The 25,102-nt window shown below is 47.5% G+C and overlaps 1 protein-coding gene across 10 annotated transcripts in view; it reads right to left on the bottom strand.

Moving 5' to 3' along the window:
* Positions 1-25,102, bottom strand: part of morf4l1 (mortality factor 4 like 1) — a 100,020-nt gene that overhangs the window by 23,167 nt on the left and 51,751 nt on the right. For all 10 annotated transcript variants that reach the window (XM_072470411.1, XM_072470409.1, XM_072470410.1 and 7 more), the window contains 3 exons: positions 8,791-8,882; positions 7,747-7,919; positions 5,883-5,967 (listed from right to left, as the gene is read on the bottom strand). In XM_072470411.1, the coding sequence (XP_072326512.1) occupies positions 5,883-5,967; positions 7,747-7,919; positions 8,791-8,882 (350 nt within the window). The remainder of the gene's footprint in view (positions 1-5,882; positions 5,968-7,746; positions 7,920-8,790; positions 8,883-25,102) is intronic.

Raw genomic sequence — 25,102 nt, 5'->3', positions numbered from 1 at the left:
AGCCGAAAGTGAGAGAGAGTGGGCGAGGAGGAGCCGAAGGTGTGAGAGAGCGGGTGAGGAGGAGCCGAAAGTGTGAGAGAGAGTGGGCGAGGAGGAGCCGAAGGTGTGAGAGAGAGTGGGCGAAGAGGAGCCGCGAGTGTGAGAGAGCGGGCGAGGAGGAGCCGAAAGTGTGAGAGAGAGTGGGCGAGGAGGAGCCGAAAGTGAGAGAGAGAGCGGGCGAGTAGGAGCCGCGAGTGTGAGAGAGCGGGCGAGGAGGAGCCGAAAGTGAGAGAGAGAGCGGGCGAGGAGGAGCCGAAGGTGTGAGAGAGCGGGCAAGGAGGAGCCGCGAGTGAGAGAGAGTGGACGAGGAGGAGCCGCGAGTGTGAGAGAGCGGGCGAGGAGGAGCCGCGAGTGTGAGAGAGCGGGCGAGGAGGAGCCGCGAGTGTGAGAGAGCGGGCGAGGAGGAGCCGCGAGTGTGAGAGAGCAGGCGAGGAGGAGCTGAGAGTGAGGGAGAGCGGGCGAGGAGTTGCCGTGCGCGGGCAAGGAGGAGCCACGAGTGTGAGAGCGCGGGCGAGGAGCCACGAGTGTGAACGCACGGGCGAGGAGGAGCCACGAGTGTGAACGCACGGGCGAGGAGGAGCCGCGAGTGTGAGAGAGCGGGCGAGGAGCCACGAGTGTGAGAGAGCGTGCAAGGAGGAGCCGAAAGTGAGAGAGCACGGGCGAGGACGAGCCACGAGTGTGAGCGCACGGGCGAGGAGCCACGAATGTGAACGCACGGGCGAGGAGGAGCCACGAGTGTGAGCGCACGGGCGAGCAGGAGCCGTGAGTGAGCACACGGGCGAGGAGGAGCCGCGAGGGTGAGAGAGCGGGCGAGGAGGAGCTGCGAGGGTGAGAGAGCGGGCGAGGAGGAGCCGCGAGTGTGAGCGCACGGGCGAGCAGGAGCCGTGAGTGAGCACACGGGCGAGGAGGAGCTGCGAGGGTGAGAGAGCACGAGACCAGGATGAATATAAATAGCGGTTCAGAAAACGTGGGACCAACCAAAGCAGCCGATTGATGAGCAAGTCCGGCTGAGTATTTTCACTCTTTTAAACAAAGTCATTGCTTAATGCTAAGGCAGGGACTAAAACAAAAATAAAACCCGTGTACAGAATAGTACTTACTATTATAATAGAAGTGTTCGGTAAGAAACAAGGTTTCTCGCTCAACGTAAATAAGGCCCTAGCTAACATAAAAACATTTTCGGCAGAGAGCAAATAGCTTAATCGTAAGGGACATCATGGCAGGAGACCTCAGGCCTTGCAGGTAATGCTCCTCCTGCACATTGTGGGAAATGAGGGACCCGTTGCACAGGATTGTCCAAACGCCGCTTCCAGCTCACCAGATTCCAGAGCTGGAGCTGTGGGAGGACTCACTGTGGAGTGGAGCATCCATGATACTGAGGAATTTGTGGATAAAACGTTTAGCGAGCTGGTCACACTGCAGGTGAGGATTGCATAGGCAGAAAGGGAATGGGTGTCCATCAAGAAAAGTAAAAGACTGAGGAAGGTAGTGCAAGAATCCCCTGTCATCATCCGCCTCTCAAACAGATAGTGTTTTGGATACTGCTGGGGGTGGGGGAATGACCTCTCGGAGGAAAGCAGCAGCAGCCAAGTTCACGGAACCATGGGTGGCTCTGCTGCTCATATGGGTGGGCTATAGTGATAGGGGATTCAATAGTTGGGAGGCAGAAACAAACCCGTGGCACAAATATGAATCAAGGATAGCATGTTGCCTCCTTGGTGCCAGAATCCGGGATGTCATGGAATGGCTGCAGGGCATTCTGGGGAGGGAAGGTGGAAAGCCAGTGGTCGTGGTACACATTTGTACCATTGACACAAGGGATAAGGACCTGCAAGCGGACTACAGGAAGTTAGGACATAAACTAAAATGCAGGACCTCAAAAGTAGTAATCTCAGGATTACGCCAAGTTCCACACGCTAGAGAGAGCAAGAACAGGAGGATAGATCAGATGAATGCATGGCTGGAGAGATGGTGTAACCGCGAGAGATTCAGATTCTTGAGGCACTGGGACCAGCTCTGGGGAAGCTGGAACCTGTACAAACTGGACGAGTTGCACCCAGGCAGAGCTGGGGCCAATATCTTTGCGGCGGCTTTCGCTAGTCTTGTTGGGGACTATTGAAACTAATGTTGCAGGGGGATGGGATCCCAGGGGTAGGATCAGTCGGTCAAATTCAGATCAGGAAAATGGAAGGTAGAACTTGAGCTGGTGATGTGGAAGTTGTAGTGATAGACTCGGAGAAGCAAAGTTTGGCCAGCAAGGCAAAACTGCAGAGTTAAAATGTTTATACTTCAATGCAAGGAGTATTACAAACAAATTAGATGAGTTAAGGGCACAGGTAGACACATGGCAGCAGGATGTCATTGCTATAATGGAAAAATGGCTAAAGGAGGGGCAAAATTGTCCGCTCAATATCCCTGGTTAAAGAGTCTTCAGACACAATAAAGTGGGAGATAGAAAAGGAGGGGGAGTAGCACTAATGGTTAAAGAAAAAATTCTAAATGGGTCAACAAATGAGGCTTTATGGGTTGAGCTTGGAAATAAAAAAAAGGGGCAGTGAAATTCGCTTATTGTCACAAGTAGGCTTCAAATGAAGTTGTGAAAAGCCCCTAGTCGCCACATTCCGGCGCCTGTTCGGGGAGGCTGGTACGGGAATTGAACCGTGCTGCTGGCCTGCCTTGGTCTGCTTTCAAAGCCAGCGATTTAGCCCAGCGTCCTAAACCAGAACGCTACTGGGAATATACTACAGACCCTCAAATACTGAAAGGGAGATAGAAGATGAAATATGTAGGCAAATGCCTGCCTGCAAGAACAAGCGGATAATAATAGTAAGACACTTTAAACTATCCCAATATCAACTGGGATACAAACATTACGAAGGGAACTGAGGGAGAAAAATTAATTCCGTGTGTCCAGGAAAGTTATTTCAACCAATTAGTGACAAACCCAATGACAGGAGGTACAATTCTAGACCTAGTCTTGGGGTAACCATATCAGGCATCCTGATCATCACAATTCAGTATTAGCATGGACAAGGACAGAGACAAAGCAGGAGTATTTGAGGAGGCGGGGGGGGGGGGGGGGGGGGGACGACTTGTCTGATGTAGGATGGCCAGCATTGCTAGAGGTTAAATCTGTGAAAAGCACTCAAAAGTGAGATCTTAAATGTACAATTGGACATGCCCCCTCAGAGAATAAGATGGTACAGCCAAATCTAGGCCTCCCTGGTTGTCTCGCGAGTACAGGAAAAGATCAAACAGAAAAAGAAAGCGGAAGATAGGCACCAAGAACTAAGTACTGCAGATAGCCTGGAAGAGTATAGAAAGTACAGGGACAAAGTCAAAAAGGAATAAGGAAATTAAAGAGAGGCCATGAAAAAAAATTTGCAAGCAAAGTTAAAGAAAACCCAAAAATGTTTTACCAATATATTAATGGTAAACGGTTAGTTCAGGAAAGAGTGGGACCTATCAGAAATGAAGACTGGAATTTGGGTGTAGATGCAGAGGCTGTGGGAATGGCTTTAAATGAATATTTTATCTCCGTGTTTACAAGGAAATGGATGATGCAGATATAGTAGTCCAGGAGGAACACAGATATTGGATGGGATAATTATAAAGAGGAAGCGCTCAAAGGGTTCGAATCCTTGAAAGTTGATAAGTCACCAGGGCCAGATGGATTGTTTCCGAGGCTACTGAAGGAGGTCAGGGAGGAGATAGCAGATGTTCGGAGGATGATTTTCCAATCCTCACTAGATACAGGGGAGGTACCGGAGGACGGGAGAAATGCAAACGTGGTTCCGAGGGATCAAAGGAAATGCCAAACAATTACAGGCCAGTTAGTCTTACATCGGTGGTGAGCAGATTGTGTTATATATTAACAATTTGGACGGGGGCACGATTGGGAAATTTGCAGATTGGTCAAGTGGTGGATAGTGTAGAGGATGGCTATAATCTCCAAAATTATATAGATGGGTTCGTGGACTGGGTGATAAAGTGGCAGATGGAAGTGTGAGATCATGCATTTCGGGAGATCAAACAGTTTTAGGGAGTACACAATAAATGGGAATATACTAAGAGGGGGTAGATGAAGTGCAAGATCTCAGTGTACAGGTACACAGGCCCCCAAAGGCAGTAACTCAAGTAGTCAAGATTGTAAAGAAAACATATGGAATACTCTTCTTCATTGGCAGAGGTATAGAATACAAAAGTAAGGATATAATTAGGGCAGCGTGGTAGCACAAGTGGATAGCACTGTGGCTTCACAGCGCCAGGGTCCCAGGTTCGATTCCCCGCTGGGTCACTGTCTGTGCGAAGTCTGCACGTTCTCCCCGTGTCTGCTTGAGTTTCCTCCGGGTGCTCCGGTTTCCTCCCACACTCCAAAGACATGCAAATTAGGTGGATTGGCCTTGATAAATTGTCCTCAGTGACCAAGAAGGTTAGATGGGGTTATTGGGTTACGGTGATAGGGTGGAAGTGAGGGCTTAAGTGGATCAGTGCAGGCTCTATGGGCCGAATGGCCTCCTTCTGCACTGTATGTTCTATGTTCTAATAATGTTGGAATTGTATAAAACTATGGTGAGGTCACAGCTGGAATATTGTGTCCAGTTCCTGAAGGACAGAATTGCTCAGGAGAGAGTGCAGAAGAGGTTTCCAAGAATGTTGGCATGGCTAGAAGAGTGTAGCTACGAGGAGAGATCGGATAGGTTGGGGTTATTTTACTTGAAGCAAAGAAGATTATGGGTGACTTAGTTGAGATGTACAATATTTTGAGGGGAAGTGATTAGAGTGGACAGGGTAAAATTGTTTCTCTTGGCGGAGAATTCTAGAACCTGGGGGCATAGATTCAAGACACGTGGTAGAGTGTAGAAGGGATATGAGAAAGAACTTTATGCAGAAGGTAGTGAGAGTCTGGAATTTGTTGCCAGAGTTGGTAGTGGAGACAGAGACCATAATCTTTTAATACGTACCTGGATCTGCACCATAAGTGCTGTAAGCTCCAGGGCTATGGAATGGGTGCAGGAAGGTGGGATTAGAAAGAGCACCTGGGTGTCCTCGAGCTGGCATAGACAAGGTGGGCCGAATGGCCTCCTTCTGTACTGTGACTTTTCTATGGTTCTAAACTGAAGTTTTAAAAATTAAATTTAGAGTACCCAATTCTTTTCTTTCCAATTAAGGGGCAATTTAGCTTGGCCAATCCACCTACCCTGCACATCTTTGGGTTGTGGGGATGAGACCCATGCAGACATGGGGAGAATGTGCAAACTCCACACGGACAGCGACCCGGTGCCGGAGTCGAACCCGCACCCTCAGCACCATCAGGCAGCAGTGCTAACTACTGCGCCACCCAGTTCTAAACTGAAGTTAGCGAACATAAGAAATAGAAGCAGGAAGAAGCCGGACCTGCTCCACTGTTCAAGAAGATCATGGATGTTCTTCTAAGTCAACTCCTCTTCTTTGGGCAAGAACTTTAAAAATCAAGACATTGCTGGACTGTAAGCCGATGTAGGCGAGAAAGCACAGAGAAAACACAAGATGATAGGAGGACAAGTTAAGTCAAATTCAGCAGAGTTTTGGATGACCAAGTTTTCAGAGGGTAGACAGGAGTAGGTTAGAATAATCAAATCTAGTGGTAGGGAAGACATGGGAGGCATTTGCTGATTTTATATCTTGAAATTTACACAAATTTCCCACAGTACACCAAGAAATTTTAAACATTTTCCACTGGGAAATTCGATACTGACTTCCCTTATAGTGATTGTTGATCAGAGGCTTGCAGCGTACAAGAAGCCATTGGGCCCCAATGAGGACATACCCGTGATGGCTGAAGATTTAACAATTCTACTTACTTTAAGAAATCATGCAAGTAATTCAGCAGCAAGGCTAGACTCTTCTCATCCAGAGGTGTATATGCCAACATTGCTCCTATTCGCACTAACAGAAAAAGCAGGGCACAAGATCAATACAGTGGCATTGCATTAGTATTTACAGCACAGAGACCAGCCGTTCAGCCCATCAGATTCCGTATGTTCCACGTCTCCTCCCACCCTTCATCAACACCAGATACCTAAAAATCAGGTGTCAACCTGGTGAAGCCACAACTAGGTTTTTCCGCTTTAAGCTCTCCAGCCATAAACAGATATTAAAAGAACTTACCTGCCAATCGACAACATTTGGCTCATTCAATCACAGACTGGTTTCAGAGCCCACCAGTGGCCAACGTACAGAGGAACCAGCCGGTGATTGCCTGAGCGGATTTGAGCATTTAAAAAAAAATTTCTGGGAAGCTTGGAATTTGAACACTTGGGAGGACGTGACAGACACTTAAAAATGCCTCGCGGGCCACATCCAGCTTACTGGGTGGGTCTTGGACAAGCCTGACCTACAAGGACAAGGACAGCAGATACCTGGGAACACCACCACCTGGAGGTTCCCCTCCCAAGACACTCAGCATCCTGACTTGGAAATATTTCGCCGTTCTTTCACTGTTGCTGGGTCAAAATCTGGGAACTCCCTCCCTTCCTTAATTCCTGCGACTACTTCATTAACAGCATATTCCCTAGAGGTTAAAAAGGCACTAAGCAACCAGCAGAAAACCTATTTTAACAAAATCAGCTTCTATTTGGATGAATCAAGGCACGAGAATGAGCGCCTAGTCAGAAACCAGAGATCGTGCGCCAGCCTTTAACATTCTGCAACGGCATTCTTAAAAGATTTATCCTCATTTCTTGATTTATTTTTTGACATTTAACTTAAATCTGTGTCCTCTGATCATCAATCCTCCAGCTTCTCTCTCATCTTCACCAACAGTCTCGCTCCCAATTTCTTTGCTAGCCCTACCTTCCCTCGTGCCTGAAGATTAGTTTCATCATATTTGTGTGCTCGTCCTCAGCCTCATGGTGTGCGCCTTGCTCTCTTCTCTCTGTCTCGTCTGTTATAATGCTATAACGTTTTGCATGAGCCTCTCTGTGCAACATATTCTATCAGCTACTTATTCCAAGTGAGGAATTTCATAACACAATAGATAAAAAAACAATAGTAACCAAATATGAAGTTTTCAAAACACACTATTCTCCCGTACATTTTTCATTATAGCTAAAAAAAATTTCTTCCCCAAAGAAAACCACTTACCAAGGTGACTGCAGTCTGGAACAATTTGACGTCAAGCACACCAATCAAACACTGTACATTTATGTCAGGATAGCTCCAGCTGCTAGTAACTTTCAATCTTCAACAAAGCGGTCCTGATCATCAAGCGAAACCACGAGAATGGGTTCCCGCAGAGGAAGGGGGTGGACAGTTACCGACATCAGTTTCTACACAGGGTTCCACCCCAAGTCACAGAACGAGTTCCAGTGTACCTGCACCACATGGGCTGCAGCGGTTCAAGAAGGCACCTCGCCACCACCTTCTTAAGGGCAACCAGGGATAAGCAATAAATGTTGTTCTACCCAACAATGCCAACAAACTAATTTGCCATCAAGCGTTTTGCAACATCCTGAGAGCACCGTACAAATGAGAATTAATTCTTATAAAGTATTTAATTGGATCAGGGTAGGATTAGGCTGTCCTGTGTTCAGTGGCCTAATACGTACTGACTGTTCTCAAGTGAGGAGGCACAGATAAGGACGAGTTAGCAGTGGGCTGTGACCATATCCAATACAAAAGAGGGAAAAAGAACTAAAACCAATTCTTAAAATCAACAGAACTCACCAAACAATCGAAGGAGATGTGGAGCTCCGTAAATCTGTGACATAGGTGCATCTGGATGATCGGCCAAGATTTCTGCGTATTGTGGTCTCTCAAATTTGTACAGCAGTTGCGTCCCCAACATCACATTGAAATATTCCTTAATTCCTGCGACTACTTCATTAACAGCATATTCCCTAGAGGTTAAAAAGGCACTAAGCAACCAGCAGAAAACCTATTTTAACAAAATCAGCTTCTATTTGGATGAATCAAGGCACGAGAATGAGCGCCTAGTCAGAAACCAGAGATCGTGCGCCAGCCTTTAACATTCTGCAACGGCATTCTTAAAAGATTTATCCTCATTTCTTGATTTTTTTTTTGACATTTAACTTAAATCTGTGTCCTCTGATCATCAATCCTCCAGCTTCTCTCTCATCTTCACCAACAGTCTCGCTCCCAATTTCTTTGCTAGCCCTACCTTCCCTCGTGCCTGAAGATTAGTTTAATCATATTTGTGTGCTCGTCCTCAGCCTCATGGTGTGCGCCTTGCTCTCTTCTCTCTGTCTCGTCTGTTATAATGCTATAACGTTTTGCACGAGCCTCTCTATGCAACATATTCTATCAGCTACTTATTCCAAGTGAGGAATTTCATAACACAATAGATAAAAAAACAATAGTAACCAAATATGAAGTTTTCAAAACACACTATTCTCCCGTACATTTTTCATTATAGCTAAAAAATGTTTTCTTCCCCAAAGAAAACCACTTACCAAGGTGACTGCAGTCTGGAACAATTGGACGTCAAGCACGCCAATCAAACACTGTACATTTATGTCAGGATAGCTCCAGCTGCTAGTAATTTTCAATCTTCAACAAAGCGGTCCTGATCATCAAGCGAAACCACGAGAATGGGTTCCCGCAGAGGAAGGGGGTGGACAGTTACTGACATCAGTTTCTCCACAGGATTCCACCCCAAGTCACAGCACGAGTTCCAGCAATCATTCCAAGCATTGGCCGACTGCATTATATTGAAAGCCAATCACCACACCGAAAAAGAATCTCACTCACTTGTTATTGTCTGTGTTCCCACGTGACTTTTTGTAGTTGGCATATTCTTCCAAGACTGTGTCTACATTCTTTTTAGCAGGCAGGTGAAACAGCTTTAGCGAGAGGAAAGATTACTCATTAGGTTATGTAGCTGTGAAAGAGTGTGCAAACCTTGATCAATACTAATTTATAATGCAACACCCATTCTCAATTACTAAAAATAGCAATTTATCAATTGGGCCAAAGATTTCTAATTATATTGTCTGAAAGATTTAAAATTGATGTTGTGGCTCATATATTGATTATTTTATCTAATTGATGGCTATAAATCCTGCAACGCTAAAGGCTAAAAGAATACAGTAATACAATTACCAAAATGTAACATACAGTTTTATCACTTCTGAATACAAGAGCTTTCAGCACGGATCTCTTGCCAACGCTTCAATTACATTAGCAGCAATTTAATGCGACAGAAGGAAATGCCAAAGTCTAGCAGTGAACATGAGTCAGTATAACTAGTCTGCAAGATATTCAGACAAGGCCACTGACCTTTGTCCAGATAAAGGTGGATCGTGTTCACCGTCAAAACAAACTGACGGCAACATGGAATTACATAATATCTCCAGCACAAAGAGGCGCCAATTGGCCCAATAATGTTGTTTGTATGCTGCAAATGAGCATCCTCCCACTGTTAATCCAACCTCATCCACATATTCCTCCATTCGTTCCTCCAGCATTGCAGACTACAGAAATCTAATTCATGTGTTTTCGGACAAATCAGCTTCACAACCAATCTTCATACAAAAAAAATAAAAAGAGGGTGGGCCCACACCTCTGCTGTCACTGGTCCAATCGTACAACAACATCACTGTCTTCCTATATTCTTGCAAAGTCACAGCCCATTCCACCCACAAGTGAAATGTGTTAAGAGCTGTCTCCACTTAGTTTAAGCTTATCCCGGTGTATAGTTATAAATCAAAGTCTTTAAGGACTAGCTCAGTTTAAAAGCATTCTATGTATTGTTAAAACATGTTGAACATGCAAGTGATCTTTGGGCAGCACGGTAGCACAGTGGTTAGCGCTATGGCTTCACAGCGGCAGGGTCCCAGGTTCGATTCCGGCTTGGGTCACTGTCTGTGCGGAGTCCACACACACTCCCAGTGTGTGCGTGGGTTTCCTCCGGGTGCTCCGGTTTCCTCCCACAGTCCAAAGATGTGCAGGTTAGGTGGATTGGCCATGCTAAATTGCCCTTAGCTTCGATGGGGATGGGGTTACGGGGATAGGGCGGAGGTGTGGGCTTAGGTAAGGTGCTCTTTCCAAGAGCCGGTGCAGACTCGATGGGCCGAATGGCCTCCTTCTGGCGCTGTAAACTCTATCATTCTATGAACCCAGAACTACGCCATCAACACGTTGACCAATTTATAAAATTACTTTCTAGATCCAACTGGGTGCAGGATGTATGAAGCTTTATATTCTAACAAACGGGAGACTCATTTCCCTTCACATTTTCCCTCTGCAACATTGCTCCTCCCCATAGAAATACATTACAGTCCGGCATTATGAGCAACATTCATTATATTCAAGGAGTTTAACCTGCACAATTTTCGAGAGCTGTAATCTCATGGGAACTAAAGCACATCATTGGAAAGCAAAGTCATTGTGAACTTCACCTTGCCTTGCTGCAGAAAGAGGAGCGCAGATCTGTTAAATCCAAGAGACTGACAGCAAAAAAGGTTTACATTTTACTTTGAAATAAAAGTTACAGCATAGCCAGGTAGCTTCCTCTACTCAGGCCAAAAACATGCTGTGATCTCAAGGTTCTTGACAACAATTTTCAATTTACAACACTGTGGCTTGACGGGAGACTGTCAATTCAGTAATTACTGCTGAATTAGGAACGGATGTGTGCTGTGGGCTTCTGTTAAATTTGAATCCGAGTCAAGGTTGTAAATGATTTTCACTGAACCCCTACCCCAGGTCTCAAGGTGGAACCCCTACCCCAGGTTTCAAGGTGGAACCCCTACCCCAGGTCTCAAGGTGGAACCCCTACCCCAGGTTTCAAGGTGAAAGAACATAAGGAGCAGGAGTAGGCCATCTGCCCCTCGAGCTACTCCACCATTCAATGAGATCATGGCTGATCTTTTGTGGACTCAGCTCCACTCTCTGGCCCGAACACCATAACCCTTGATTCCTTTATTCATCAAAAAACTATCTTTATCTTAAAAACATTTAATGAAGGAGCCTCAACTGCATCACTGGGCAAGGAATTCCATAGATTCACAACCCTTTGGGTGAAGAAGTTCCGTCTAAACTCAGTTCTAAATCTACTTCCCCTTATTTTGAGGCTATGCCGCCTAGTTCTGCTTTCACCCGCCAGTGGAAAAAACCTGCCCGCATCTATCCTATCTATTCCCTTCATAATTTTATATGTTTCTATAAGATCCCCCCTCATCCTTCTAAATTCCAACGAGTACAGTCCCAGTCTACTCAACCTCTCCTCGTAATCCAACCCCTTCAGCTCTGAGATTAACCTAGTGAATCTCCTCTGGCACACCCTCCAGTGCGTCCTTTCTCAAGTAAGGAGACCAAAACTGAACACAATACTCCAGGTGTGGCCTCACTAACACCTTATACAATTGCAGCATAACCTCCCTAGTCTTAAACTCCATCCCTCTAGCAATGAAGGACAAAATTCCATTCGCCTTCTGAATCACCTGTTGCACCTGTAAACCAACTTTTTGCGACTCATGCACGAGCACACCCAGGTCTCTATGCACAGCAGCATGTTTTAATATTTTAGCATTTAAATAATAATCCCTTTTGCTGTTATTCCTACCAAAATGGATAACCTCACATTTGTCAACATTGTATTTCATCTGCCAGACCCTAGCCCATTCACTTAGCCTATCCAAGTCCCTCTGCAGACTTCCAGTATCCTCTGCACTTTTTGCTTTACCACTCATCTTAGTGTCGTCTGCAAACTTGGACACATTGCCCTTGGTCCCCAACTCCAAATCATCTATGTAAATTGTGAACAATTGTGGGCCCAACACTGATCCCTGAGGGACACCACTAGCTACTGATTGCCAACCAGAGAAACACCCATTAATCCCCACTCTTTGCTTTCTATTAATTAACCAATCCTCTATCCATGCTACTACTTTCCCCTTAATGCAATGCATCTTTATCTTATGCAGCAACCTTTTGTATGGCACCTTGTCAAAGGCTTTCTGGAAATCCAGATATACCACATCCATTGGCTCCCCGTTATCTACTGCACTGGTAATGTCCTCAAAAAATTCCACTAAATTAGTTAGGCACGACCTGCCCTTTATGAACCCATGCTGCATCTGCCCAATAGGACAATTTCCATCCAGATGCCTCGCTATTTCTTCCTTGATGATAGATTCCAGCATCTTACCTACAACCAAAGTCAAGCTAACTGGCCTATAATTACCCGCTTTCTGCCTACCTCCTTTTTTTAAAAACAGTGGTGTCATGTTTGCTAATTTGCAATCCGCCAGGACCACCCCAGAGTCTAGTGAATTCTGGTAAATTATCACTAGTGCATTTGCAATTTCCCAAGCCATCTCTTTTAGCACTCTGGGATGCATTCCATCAGGGCCAGGAGACTGGTCTACCTTTAGCCCCATTAGCTTGCCCATCACTACCTCCTTAGTGATAACAATCCTCTCACCTGTCATAGCCCCATTTCCATCAGTCACTGGCATGTTATTTGTGTCTTCCACTGTGAAGACCGACCCAAAAAACCTGTTCAGTTCCTCAGCCATTTCCTCAACCCCATTATTAATTCTCCCTTCTCATCCTCTAAAGGACCAATATTTACCTTAGCCACTCTTTTTTGTTTTATATATTTGTAGAAACTTTTACGATCTGTTTTTATATTCTGAGCAAGTTTACTCTCATAATCTATCTTACTCTTTTTTATAGCTTTTTTAGTAGCTTTCTGTTGCCCCCTAAAGATTTCCCAGTCCTCTAGTCTCCCACTAATCTTTGCTACTTTGTATGCTTTTTCCTTCAATTTGATACTCTCCCTTATTTCCTTAGATATCCACGGTCAATTTTCCCTCCTTCTACCGTCCTTCCTTTTTGTTGGTGTAAACCTTTGCGAGCACTGTGAAAAATCGCTTGGAAGGTTCTCCACTTTTCCACCATGAAGTCTTTGCTCCCAGTCTATCTTAGCTAGTTCTTCTCTCATCCCATTGTAATCTCCTTTGTTTAAGCACAAAACACTAGTGTTTTATTTAACTTTCTCACCCTCCATCTGTATTTTAAATTCCACTATATTGTGATCGCTCCTTCCGAGAGGATCCCTAACTATGAGATCCTGAATCAATCCTGTCTCATTACACAGGACCAGATCTAGGACCGCTTGTTCCCTCGTAGGTTCCATTACATACTGTTCAAGGAAACTATCGTGGATACATTCTATAAACTCCTCCTCAAGGCTGCCTTGACCGACCTGGTTAAACCAATCGACATGTAGATTAAAATCCCCCATGATAACTGCTGTACCATTTCTACATGTATCAGTTATTTCTTCGTTTGTTGCCTGCCCCACCATAATGTTACTATTTGGTGGTCTATAGACTACTCCGATCAGTGACTTTTTCGCCTTACTATTCCTGATTTCCACCCAAATGGATTCAACCTTATCCTCCATAGCACCGATGTCATCCCTTACTATTGCCCGGATGTCATCCTTAATTAACAGAGCTACACCACCTCCCTTACCACCCACTCTGTCCTTCCGAATAGTTTGATACCCTCGGATATTTAACTCCCAGTCTTGACCATCCTTTAACCATGTTTCAGTAATGGCCACTAAATCATAGTCATTCACGATGATTTGCGCCATCAACTCATTTACCTTATTCCGAATACTATGGGCATTCAGGTAAAGTACACTTATGTTGGTTTCTTTACCTCCATTCTGAATCTTAACACCTCAATCAGTAACCTCTCCTAAATTATATTTTCTCTTAACTTTTCCCCTAATTTTCCTTGTCGTTGAACCCATATCTTCATGGAACAACCTGTCGCGTCGCTTACCATTAATGTTTTTACTTCCAGTTTTATTCCTTTTAGTATTCCTGGTCCTATTCACTGAGCTCCCCTCAGTCACTGTACCTTGTACTGTCGCCCTTTTTGATTTTTGACTATGGCTTCTCTGCCTTACACTTTCCCCCTGTTTTACTACCTTCCAACTTCCTGCATCGGTTCCCATCCCCCTGCCACATTAGTTTAAACCCTCCTCAACAGCTCTAGCAAACACCACCCCCAGGACATCGGTTCCAGTCGTGCCCAGGTGCAGACCGTCCGGTTTGTACTGGTCCCACCTCCCCAGAACCGTTTCCAATGCCCCAGGAATTTGAACCCCTCCCTCTTGCACCATCTCTCGAGCCACGCATTCATCCCATCTATCCTGACATTCCTACTCTGACTAGCTTGTGGCACTGGTAGCAATCCTGAGATTACTACCTTCGAGGTCCTACTTTTTAGTTTAACTCGTAACTCCCTGAATTCAGCTTGTAGGACCTTGTCCCGTTTTTTACCTATATCGTTGGTGCCTATGTGCACCACGACAGCTGGCTGTTCACCTCTCCCCCTCCCCCAGAATGTCCTGCAGCCGCTCGGAGACATCCTTGACCCTTGCACCAGGGAGGCAACATACCATCCTGGAGTCTCGATTGCGCCCGCAGAACCACCTGTCTATTCCCCTTACGATTGAGTCCCCTATCACTATAGCCCTGCCATTCTTCTTCCTGCCCAGCTGTGCAGCAGAGCCAGCCACGGTGCCATGAACCTGGCTGCTGCTGCTGCCTTCCCCTGGTGAGCCATCTCCCTCAACATTATCCAAAGCGGTATATCTGTTTTGCAGGGAGATGACCACAGGGGACACCTGCACTGCCTTCCTACTCTTGCTCTGTCGTTTGGTCACCCATTTTCTATCTCCCTCGGTACCTTTCACCTGCGGTGTGACCAACTCGCTAAACGTGCTATCCACGATGTCGTCAGCATTGCGGATGCTCCAAAGTGAGTCCATCCGCAGCCCCAGAGCCGTCAAGCGGTCTAACAGGAGCTGCAACTGGACACACTTCTTGCACGTGAAGGAGCCAGGGACAGTGGACGTGTCCCTGAACTCCCACATCGCACACGAGGAGCATGACACGGGTCTCAGATCTCCTGCCATGTCTTAAACTTTCGGTTAATTTCAACAACTACAATTTCCCCCAAAAAAAAAACAAAGAAGAAAAAATAAATAAATATACCAATGAAAAGAAAAAGAAAACCAAAAAACTACTTACCAGGGATGAAAAGCACTTCCTCCCCACCCTGCTTTGAATTCCCACCTAGATTCAAATTCCCAAACTCACTCTATGCTGTCTCACTCTGGCTCTCTCTTCTCTGGCTCACTGGGAGTGAGTTTACAAGTTGCTCTTTTTAAATTGGCCTGAGTTGACTCCCCTCCCCCACCTGCTTTTAGATCAAAGTAGATTTAAAGTGACTGACACTTAACTGCCAACCAGTTATGAGAGTGGGTGGGGCAGCCCTTGTTAACCTACACTGCACAATTCTAGGTTAATTTAAATTAATTTAATCTCCTGATTAAATTTAAAAGGAGCGGACTTACTGATTTGATTAAATTCCCACCTAGATTCAAATTCCCAAACTCACTCTTTGCTACCTCACTCTGGCTGTGTCTGCTCTGGCTCACTGGGAGAAAGGCCAGTATGTCCATCACGAAGAGTGGCTCGGTAATACCACCACAGACGGAGCAGGCCGGGGCCGAAAGCACACAGCTGCTATACTGGGACTGCGGCAGGTGGCAAGGGACCCAACAAGAGGGAGAAACATGCTCGACTTCAACCCCACCAACCTGCCTGCTGCAGATGCATCTGTCCATGACAGTATCGATAGAAGTGACCACCACTGCACAGTCCTTGTGAGGACAACAAGGACGTCTACATCAGACTATTTATTAACGACAGCTCCACCTTCAACACCATAATCCCAGCCAAGGTCATTTCAAAGCTCCTAAGCTTAGGATTTGGCTCCTCACTCATTGGGGCAGCACGGTAGCATTGTGGATAGCACAATTGCTTCACAGCTCCAGGGTCCCAGGTTCAATTCCGGCTTGGTTCACTGTCTGTGCGGAGTCTGCACATCCTCCCCGTGTCTGCATGGGTTTCCTCCGGGTGCTCCGGTTTCCTCCCACAGTCCAAAGATGTGCAGGTGAGGTGGATTGGCCATGATAAATTGCCCTTAGTGTCTAAAATTGCCCTTAGTGTTGGGTGGGGTTACTGGGTTATGGGGATAGGGTGGAGGTGCTGACCTTGGGTAGGGTGCTCTTTCCAAGAGCCGGCGCAGACTGGATGGGCCGAATGGCCTCCTTCTGCACTGTAAATTCTATGATACTCTGCAACTGGATCCTCGACTTCCTGACCCATAGACCACAATCAGTAAGAATGAACACCACCACCTCCTCCACGATAGTTCTCAATACCGGGGTCCCACAAGGCTGCGCACTTAGCCCCCTACTACACTGACTATACACCTACGACCGCGTGGCAAAATTTGGATCCAACTCCATCTGCAGGTTTGCTGACGACACGATCGTAGTGGATCGGATCTCGAACAACGAGAGTCAGAATACAGGAGGGAGATAGAGAACCTAGTGGAGTGGTGCAGCGACAACAATCTATCCCTCAATGCCAGCAAAACTAAAGAGCTGGTCATTGACTTCAGGAAACAAAGTATTTACATACTGCATCAACGGGGCCGAGATGGAGGTGGTTGACAGCTTCAAATTCCACTTACTACCTTTTACAGGTGCACCATAGAAAGCATCACATCTGGCTGCATCACAGCCCAGTATGGCAATTGCTCGGCCCAAGACCGTAAGAAACTTCAGAGTCGTGAACACAGCCCAGTCCATCACACGAACCTGCCTCCCACCCACTAACCCTGTCTACTCCTCCCACTGCCTTGGGAAAGCAGGCAACATAATCAAATGCCCCTCCCACCCAGCTTACTCACTGTTCCAACTTCTTCTAATGGGCAGGAGATACAAAAGTCTGAGAACGCGCAACAACAGATTCAAAAACAGCTTCTTTCCAAGATGGCGCCGGAGCGAGGCGACTCTCTGCGAGCTCTCCCAAACAGATCCACTTTTTACTTAACCTATACTCGTTCTAATCTTTTAAAAATTAACCCTAGGACTTCCGGGTGCGGCGATGACCAGCTAAGTCGCACGTTTCGGCAGCTCCCGGTGGAACGGACTTTAGGGCTCTTGATAGGAGCCCCAACGGCAATTTTAACGGCTAAAAACACCGTGCGGTAAACCAGAAGGGTGTTCCCCCTGGACACGGATGGAAAAAGGAGAGGAAAGTGGCCGGATTGCAGCGGATCCTTTGGAACAACGGCAAGGAAGGCAAGCAGAAACCAAGATGGCGGCGGAAGGTGGCAGTCTCATATGGGGCCCTGAACAACAAGAGTTCTTGAAATGCTGTGTGGAAGAGATCAAAAAGGAAATGAAGAAAGAGCTGTTGGCCCCGATACTACAGGCGATCGAAGGGCTAAAGTTGGAACAAAAGACCCAGGAGCGGGAGCTTCGGGTCGTGAAGGCAAAGGCAGCCGAGAATGAGGACGATATACAGGGCCTGGTGGTGAAGACGGAGACGCAGGAGGCACATCAGAAACGATGTGTGGAAAGGTTGGAGGCACTGGAAAACAACGCAAGGAGAAACAACCTGAGGATTCTTGGTCTTCCTGAAGGTGTGGAGGGAGCGGACGTCGGGGCATATGTGAGCACGATGCTGCACTCGTTAATGGGAGCGGAGGCCCCGGCGGGTCCGTTGGAGGTGGAGGGAGCATACCGAGTGATGGCGCGAGGACCGAGAGCAGGAGAAATTCCCAGAGCCATAGTGGTGAGATTCCTCCGTTTTAAGGATAGAGAAATGGTCCTTAGATGGGCGAAGAAAACTCGGAGCAGTAAATGGGAGAACGCGGTGATCCGCGTTTATCAAGACTGGAGTGCGGAGGTGGCGAGAAGGAGGGCGAGCTTTAATCGGGCCAAGGCGGTGCTTCATAAAAAGATAAAATTTGGAATGCTGCAACCGGCAAGACTGTGGGTCACATATCGAGGGAGGCACCACTACTTTGAGACGGCGGATGAAGCGTGGACTTTTATTGTGGAAGAAAAACTGGAATGAGCGGGTTATTAAAAAGAACGTTCGAACAAAGTGGTGGGGCGAATGTGGGGGGCAAAGAGGGGTTTTATGTACTAATCCTGCGATGTGGTAACTTTTCTCTCTCCCACAGGTGGTGATGGGGGGAGGAGGGGAGGTGGAGGAGATGGGGCGTTGGCCATTGGGGGCGGGGCCGAGGGAGAAGCGCGGGCTTGGTTCCCGCGCTATGATAATCATGGCGGGAATAGAGAAGCAGGAAGGAGGGGGCGTCGCACAGTGCGAGCCGAGGTCACAGGGGGAAGCCGAGGTCAGCCAGAGTTTGCTGACTTCTGGGAGCAACATGGGGGGAGTAATTACGCTAGCGGGGGATCTAGCGGGGGGGGGGTGGGAGGGGGGAATTACTGGGTTGCTGCTGCTGGGGAGAGGGGGGAGCTGGTATGGGAGAGGATGGGCGGGGGGGGCACCGCCTGGGGGAGATACAGCTGCGTGGGAACTGGGTGAGGAGCTGGAAAAAGGTGATGGCTAATCGACAAGGGGGGGGGTAGGAAGCCCCCCAACTCGGCTGATCACGTGGAACGTGAGAGGGCTGAACGGGCCGATAAAGAGGGCACGGGTACTCGCACACCTTAAGAAACTTAAGGCAGATGTGGTTATGTTACAGGAAACGCACCTGAAACTGATAGACCAGGTTAGGCTACGCAAAGGATGGGTGGGGCAGGTGTTCCATTCGGGGCTAGATGCGAAAAACAGGAGGGTGGCTATATTAGTGGGGAAGCGGGTAATGTTCGAGGCAAAGACTATAGTGGCTGATAACGGGGGCAGATACGTGATGGTGAGTGGCAAACTACAGGGGGAGACGGTGGTTTTGGTAAACGTATATGCCCCGAACTGGGATGATGCCAATTTTATGAGGCGGATGCTAGGACGCATTCCGGACCTAGAGATGGGAAAGCTGATAATGGGGGGAGATTTTAATACGGTGTTGGAACCAGGCTGGATAGGTCGAAGTCCAGGACTGGAAGGAGGCCGGCAGCAGCCAAGGTGCTTAAAGATTTTATGGAGCAGATGGGAGGTGTAGACCCGTGGAGATTTAGCAGACCTAGGAGTAAGGAGTTCTCGTTTTTCTCCTATGTCCATAAAGTCTACTCGCGAATAGACTTTTTTGTGCTGGGTAGGGCATTGATCCCGAAGGTGAGGGGAACGGAGTATACGGCTATAGCCATTTCGGATCACGCTCCACACTGGGTGGACTTGGAGATAGGGGAGGAAACAGGAGGGCGCCCACCCTGGAGAATGGACATGGGACTAATGGCAGATGAGGGGGTGTGTCTAAGGGTGAGGGGGTGCATTGAAAAGTACTTGGAACTCAATGATAATGGGGAGGTCCAGGTGGGAGTGGTCTGGGAGGCGTTGAAGGCGGTGGTTAGAGGGGAGCTGATATCAATAAGGGCACATAAAGGGAAGCAGGAGAGTAAGGAACGGGAGTGGTTGCTGCAAGAACTTTTGAGGGTGGACAGACAATATGCGGAAGCACCGGAGGAGGGACTGTACAGGGAAAGGCAAAGGCTACATGTAGAATTTGACTTGCTGACTACAGGCACTGCGGAGGCACAATGGAGGAAGGCACAGGGTGTACAGTACGAATATGGGGAGAAGGCGAGCAGGTTGCTGGCACACCAATTGAGGAAAAGGGGAGCAGCGAGGGAAATAGGGGGAGTGAGGGATGAGGAAGGAGAGATGGAGCGGGGAGCGGAGAGAGTGAATGGAGTGTTCAAGACATTTTATAAAAAATTACATGAAGCTCAACCCCCGGATGGGAGGGAGAGAATGATGGGCTTCTTGGATCGGCTGGAATTTCCCAAGGTGGAAAAGCAGGAAAGGGTGGGACTGGGAGCACAGATCGAGGTAGAAGAAGTGGTGAAAGGAATTAGGAGCATGCAGGCGGGAAAGGCCCCGGGACCGGATGGATTCCCAGTCGAATTCTATAGAAAATATGTGGACTTGCTCGCCCCGGTACTGACGAGGACCTTTAATGAGGCAAAGGAAAGGGGACAACTGCCCCCGACTATGTCTAAAGCAACGATATCGCTTCTCTTAAAGAAGGAAAAGGACCCGCTACAATGCGGGTCCTATAGACCTATTTCCCTCCTAAATGGAGATGCCAAGGTCCTGGCCAAGGTAATGGCAATGAGAATAGAGGAATGTGTCCCGGGGGTGGTCCACGAGGACCAAACTGGGTTTGTGAAGGGGAGACAGCTGAACACGAATATACGGAGGTTGTTAGGGGTAATGATGATGGCCCCACCAGAGGGAGAAACGGAGATAGTAGTGGCGATGGATGCCGAGAAAGCATTTGATAGAGTGGAGTGGGATTATTTGTGGGAGGTGTTGAGGAGATTTGGTTTTGGAGAGGGGTATGTTAGATGGGTGCAGCTGTTGTATAGGGCCCCAGTGGCGAGCATGGTCACGAATGGACGGGGATCTGCATATTTTCGGCTCCATAGAGGGACAAGGCAGGGATGCCCTCTGTCCCCATTACTGTTTGCACTGGCGATTGAGCCCCTGGCGATAGCGTTGAGGGGTTCCAAGAAGTGGAGGGGAGTACTTAGGGGAGGAGAAGAGCACCGGGTATCTTTGTATGCGGACGATTTGCTACTATACGTGGCGGACCCGGCGGAGGGGATGCCAGAAATAATGCGGATACTTGGGGAGTTTGGGGATTTTTCAGGGTATAAATTGAACATGGGGAAAAGTGAGTTGTTTGTGGTGCATCCAGGGGAGCAGAGTAGAGAAATAGAGGACCTACCGCTGAGGAAGGTAACAAGGGACTTTCGTTACCTGGGGATCCAGATAGCTAAGAATTGGGGCACATTGCATAGGTTAAATTTAACGCGGTTGGTGGAACAGATGGAGGAGGATTTCAAGAGATGGGATATGGTATCCCTGTCAATGGCAGGGAGGGTGCAGGCGGTTAAGATGGTGGTCCTCCCGAGATTCCTCTTTGTGTTTCAGTGCCTCCCGATGGTGATCACGAAGGCTTTTTTTAAAAGGATTGAAAAGAGCATCATGGGTTTTGTGTGGGCCGGGAAGACCCCGAGAGTGAGGAAGGGATTCTTACAGCGTAGCAGGGATAGGGGGGGGCTGGCACTACCGAGCCTAAGTGAGTATTATTGGGCCGCTAATATTTCAATGGTGAGTAAGTGGATGGGAGAGGAGGAGGGAGCGGCGTGGAAGAGATTAGAGAGGGCGTCCTGTAGGGGGACTAGCCTACAGGCTATGGTGACAGCCCCATTGCTGTTCTCACCGAGGAACTACACCACAAGCCCGGTGGTGGTGGCTACACTGAAGATTTGGGGACAGTGGAGACGGCATAGGGGAAAGACTGGAGCCTTGGGGGGGTCCCCGATAAGAAACAACCATAGGTTTGCCCCGGGGGGAATGGATGGGGGATATGGAATGTGGCAAAGAGCAGGAATAACGCAACTGAAAGATCTGTTTGTGGATGGGAAGTTCGCGAGTCTGGGAGCGCTGACCGAGAAATATGGGTTGCCCCAAGGGAATGCATTCATGTATATGCAACTGAGGGCTTTTGCGAGGCAACAGGTGAGGGAATTCCCGCAGCTCCCGACACAAGAGGTGCAGGACAGAGTGATCTCAAAGACATGGGTGGGGGATGGTAAGGTGTCAGATATATATAGGGAAATGAGGGACGAAGGGGAGACTATGGTAGATGAACTAAAAGGGAAATGGGAAGAAGAGCTGGGGGAGGAGATCGAGGAGGGGCTGTGGGCAGATGCCCTAAGCAGGGTAAACTCGTCGTCCTCGTGTGCCAGGCTAAGCCTGATTCAGTTTAAGGTATTACACAGGGCACATATAACTGGAGCACGGCTCAGTAAATTTTTTGGGGTGGAGGATAGGTGTGCGAGGTGCTCGAGAAGCCCAGCGAATCATACCCATATGTTTTGGTCATGCCCGGCACTACAGAGGTTTTGGATGGGGGTGACAAAGGTGCTTTCAAAAGTAGTAGGAGTCCGGGTCGAACCAAGCTGGGGGTTGGCTACATTTGGGGTTGCACAAGAGCCGGGAGTGCAGGAGGCGAGAGAGGCCGATGTTTTGGCCTTTGCGTCCCTAGTAGCCCGGCGCAGGATATTGCTAATGTGGAAAGAAGCCAAGCCCCCGGGGGTGAGACCTGGATAAATGACATGGCGGGGTTTATAAAGCTAGAGCGGATTAAGTTCGTCCTAAGGGGGTCGGCTCAAGGGTTCACCAGGCGGTGGCAACCGTTCGTCGAATACCTCGCAGAAAGATAGACGGAATGGGAAAAAGAAGGCAGCAGCAGCAGCCCAGGATCGGGGGGGTGGGGGGGGGGGGGGGGGGGGGAGGAGGAGGAACCAGAAGGACTCTCAGGGTTGTTAATATATACTGTATAGTATGTATAGGTCGTTGCTACAGATAATTATATATTGGACTGTTAAATTATATTTTTGGAGAGTGTTTCTTGTGATAAGGCAGTTGCCAATTAGGGCTAGTTTTCATTTTTGTGATTTATTATTTATTCATTTTTTGTTTATAAAATAGGTCATTGTTATTTGTGTTGTTATAATATTGTGTAAAGGATGCACAATGTACTGTGTTGGTTGACCAAAAATTTTCAATAAAATATTTAATAAAAAAAAAAACAAGGTGCAGTGCAGTAACTCACCAAGGTTCCTTAGACAGCACCGTCCAAACCCACAATCACAAAATTTACAGCGTAGAAGGAGGCCATTCGGCCCATCGAGGCTGCACCGGCCCTTACAAAGAGCACCCTACTCAAGCCCACATATCTACCCTATCCCCGTAACCCCCACTTAAGTTGCCCTTGGTGTCCAAAAAAGTTAGCATGGTCAATCCACCTAACCCGCACATCTTTGGACTGTGGGAGGAAACCGGAGCACCCAGAGGAAACCCACACAGACACGGGGAGAACGTGCAGACTCTGTACAGACAGTGACCCAGCTGAGAATCGAACCTGGGACCCTGGAGCTGTGAAGCAACTGTGCTAACCACTATGCTACCGTGCTGCCATGGTAGCATCTAATTCACTACCATCTAGAAGGACAAGAGCAGCAGGTACCTGGGAACCCCACCGCCCGTAGAGTCCACTCCAAGTCACTCACCACCCTGACTTGGAAATATATCGCTGCTCCTTCACGGTCACTGGGGCAACATCCTAGAACTCCCTCCCCAACAGCACAGTGGGTGGATCTACATCCCAAGGACTGCAGTGGTTCAAGTAGGCAACTCCCCACCACCTTCTGAAGGGCAACTAGGGATGAGCAATAAATGCTGGCCTAACCAGGGACGCCCACATCCCATAAGTGAATAAAAAAAGAAAAATTGGGATTCTGGACTTGCTCACCAATCGATCGGTGGAATGGATTTGCTGCCGTGACGCAGATCAATGAGTTTTCCCTGAAGGCCATTGTTCTGTTCAATTTCTTGAACGCCATCTCATTTCACAGCAATTGCAGGCTTCCTCACTTCCTGTCAGGTTCAGGATAAAGGTTTAAAGCAGAAGCAAAAATACTTGTTTTATGCCAACTGCACGGCAATGCTAGATCCATGAGAGATTTAGTTATTGAAATAGTTTCAACCTGTCAACTCCCAAAGTCTCTGAACTGCAGCATCAGAGAATAATGACTTCTGTGGATCTCACTGACACAATAAGTCTCTCATTGAAGAGATGGATAATACCAAGGGTTGCAGTATTAGACAGATTACTTGTAACCAGTTAATGACATCTATTACACAACCCCGTCTGGCCAATCAGCATCCTGCATCTGCGAGGACAAGGACAGGGTGTGCATGGGAACACCACAACCTCCATATTTCCAAATTAACGTGGGATACAATTGCCATTCCTTTATGGTCGCTGAGTCAAAGTCCTGGAACTCCCACCTAAACACCACAAAGGGAGCACAGCCACCACACAGGCTGCAGCCATTCAAGATGATGGGGTTACCTTAAAACCCAAAACATTATTCTAACTAAATGCTGTAGGATGCACCTGTGCTTGCTGGCAAAGAGAAGAAAATATCGATTCTGTGAACCAAGGCTACCTCTGCTTCTTCGGATGGACAAACAACCAACTGGTAGAAAGCGGATTCAGGAATCCGTGCCAATATTACTCCCTCAGCCAATGCCATTAATTAATTGGTCTTTCATTTCACTGCAGACTGTGGGACCTTGCAGTTGTTAAGCGAGTTGCTGTATCTGCCTACACTTCAAAGAATTCAATGCATGTGAAGCGTGAAATGCTGTTAAGGCTCTCAATATTCAGAGTAATATACTGTATAAAATCTTCCAGCTAGTGCCAAGTCATGTATCTCCACTGCATATATATCTGGACTAAACATTTTCCACAGATGAAGAGAGACAAATGTGATGCAAAGTTTACAATGTGACAGGTTGGTTAAAAATAAACAAAATTAAACACAAAACACAAAAATCATTCAGATGACCTTCAAAAAGCTTAGCCTACAATCATTCTGCCACAACTCTGCGATCAGAGGAGAGCTGGGAAGTTGGATACAGAACTGGCTTGGGCATAGAAGACAGAGGGTAGCAGTAGAAGAGTGCTTTTTTGAATGGAAGGTTGTGACTAGCGACGTTCCACAGGGATCAGTTCTGGGACCTTTGTTGTTCGTGGTGTATATAAATGATTGGAAGAAAATGTAGCTGGTTTGATTAGTAAATTCGCAGACGATCCAAAAATTGGTGGATTGCAGATAGTGAAGGATTGTCAGAGGATACAGCAGGATATAAACTGGTTGGAGTCTTGGGCGGAGATGGCAGGTGGAGTTTAATCCAGACAAGTGTGAGGTAATGCACTTTGGAAGGTCCAATGTATGTAGAAATTACACAATAAATGGTAGAACTCTTGGGAGTACTGACAGGCAGAGAGATCTGGACATGCAAGTCCACCAATCACTGGAAGTGACAACACACGTGGATAAGGTGATCAAGACAACATACGGCATGCTGGCCTTCATCAGTCGTATTGGCAAGTCTGTACAGGACCTTGGTTAGACCTAATTTGGAATAGTGTACACAATTCTGGTCGCCACACTACCAGAAGG

The sequence above is a fragment of the Scyliorhinus torazame genome, chromosome 12 (assembly GCF_047496885.1).
Source record: "Scyliorhinus torazame isolate Kashiwa2021f chromosome 12, sScyTor2.1, whole genome shotgun sequence".
In the NCBI taxonomy this organism is placed as follows: domain Eukaryota; kingdom Metazoa; phylum Chordata; class Chondrichthyes; order Carcharhiniformes; family Scyliorhinidae; genus Scyliorhinus; species Scyliorhinus torazame.
Note: the sequence above shows the minus strand (reverse complement) of the source record. Positions and strands in the feature narration are given on the sequence as shown.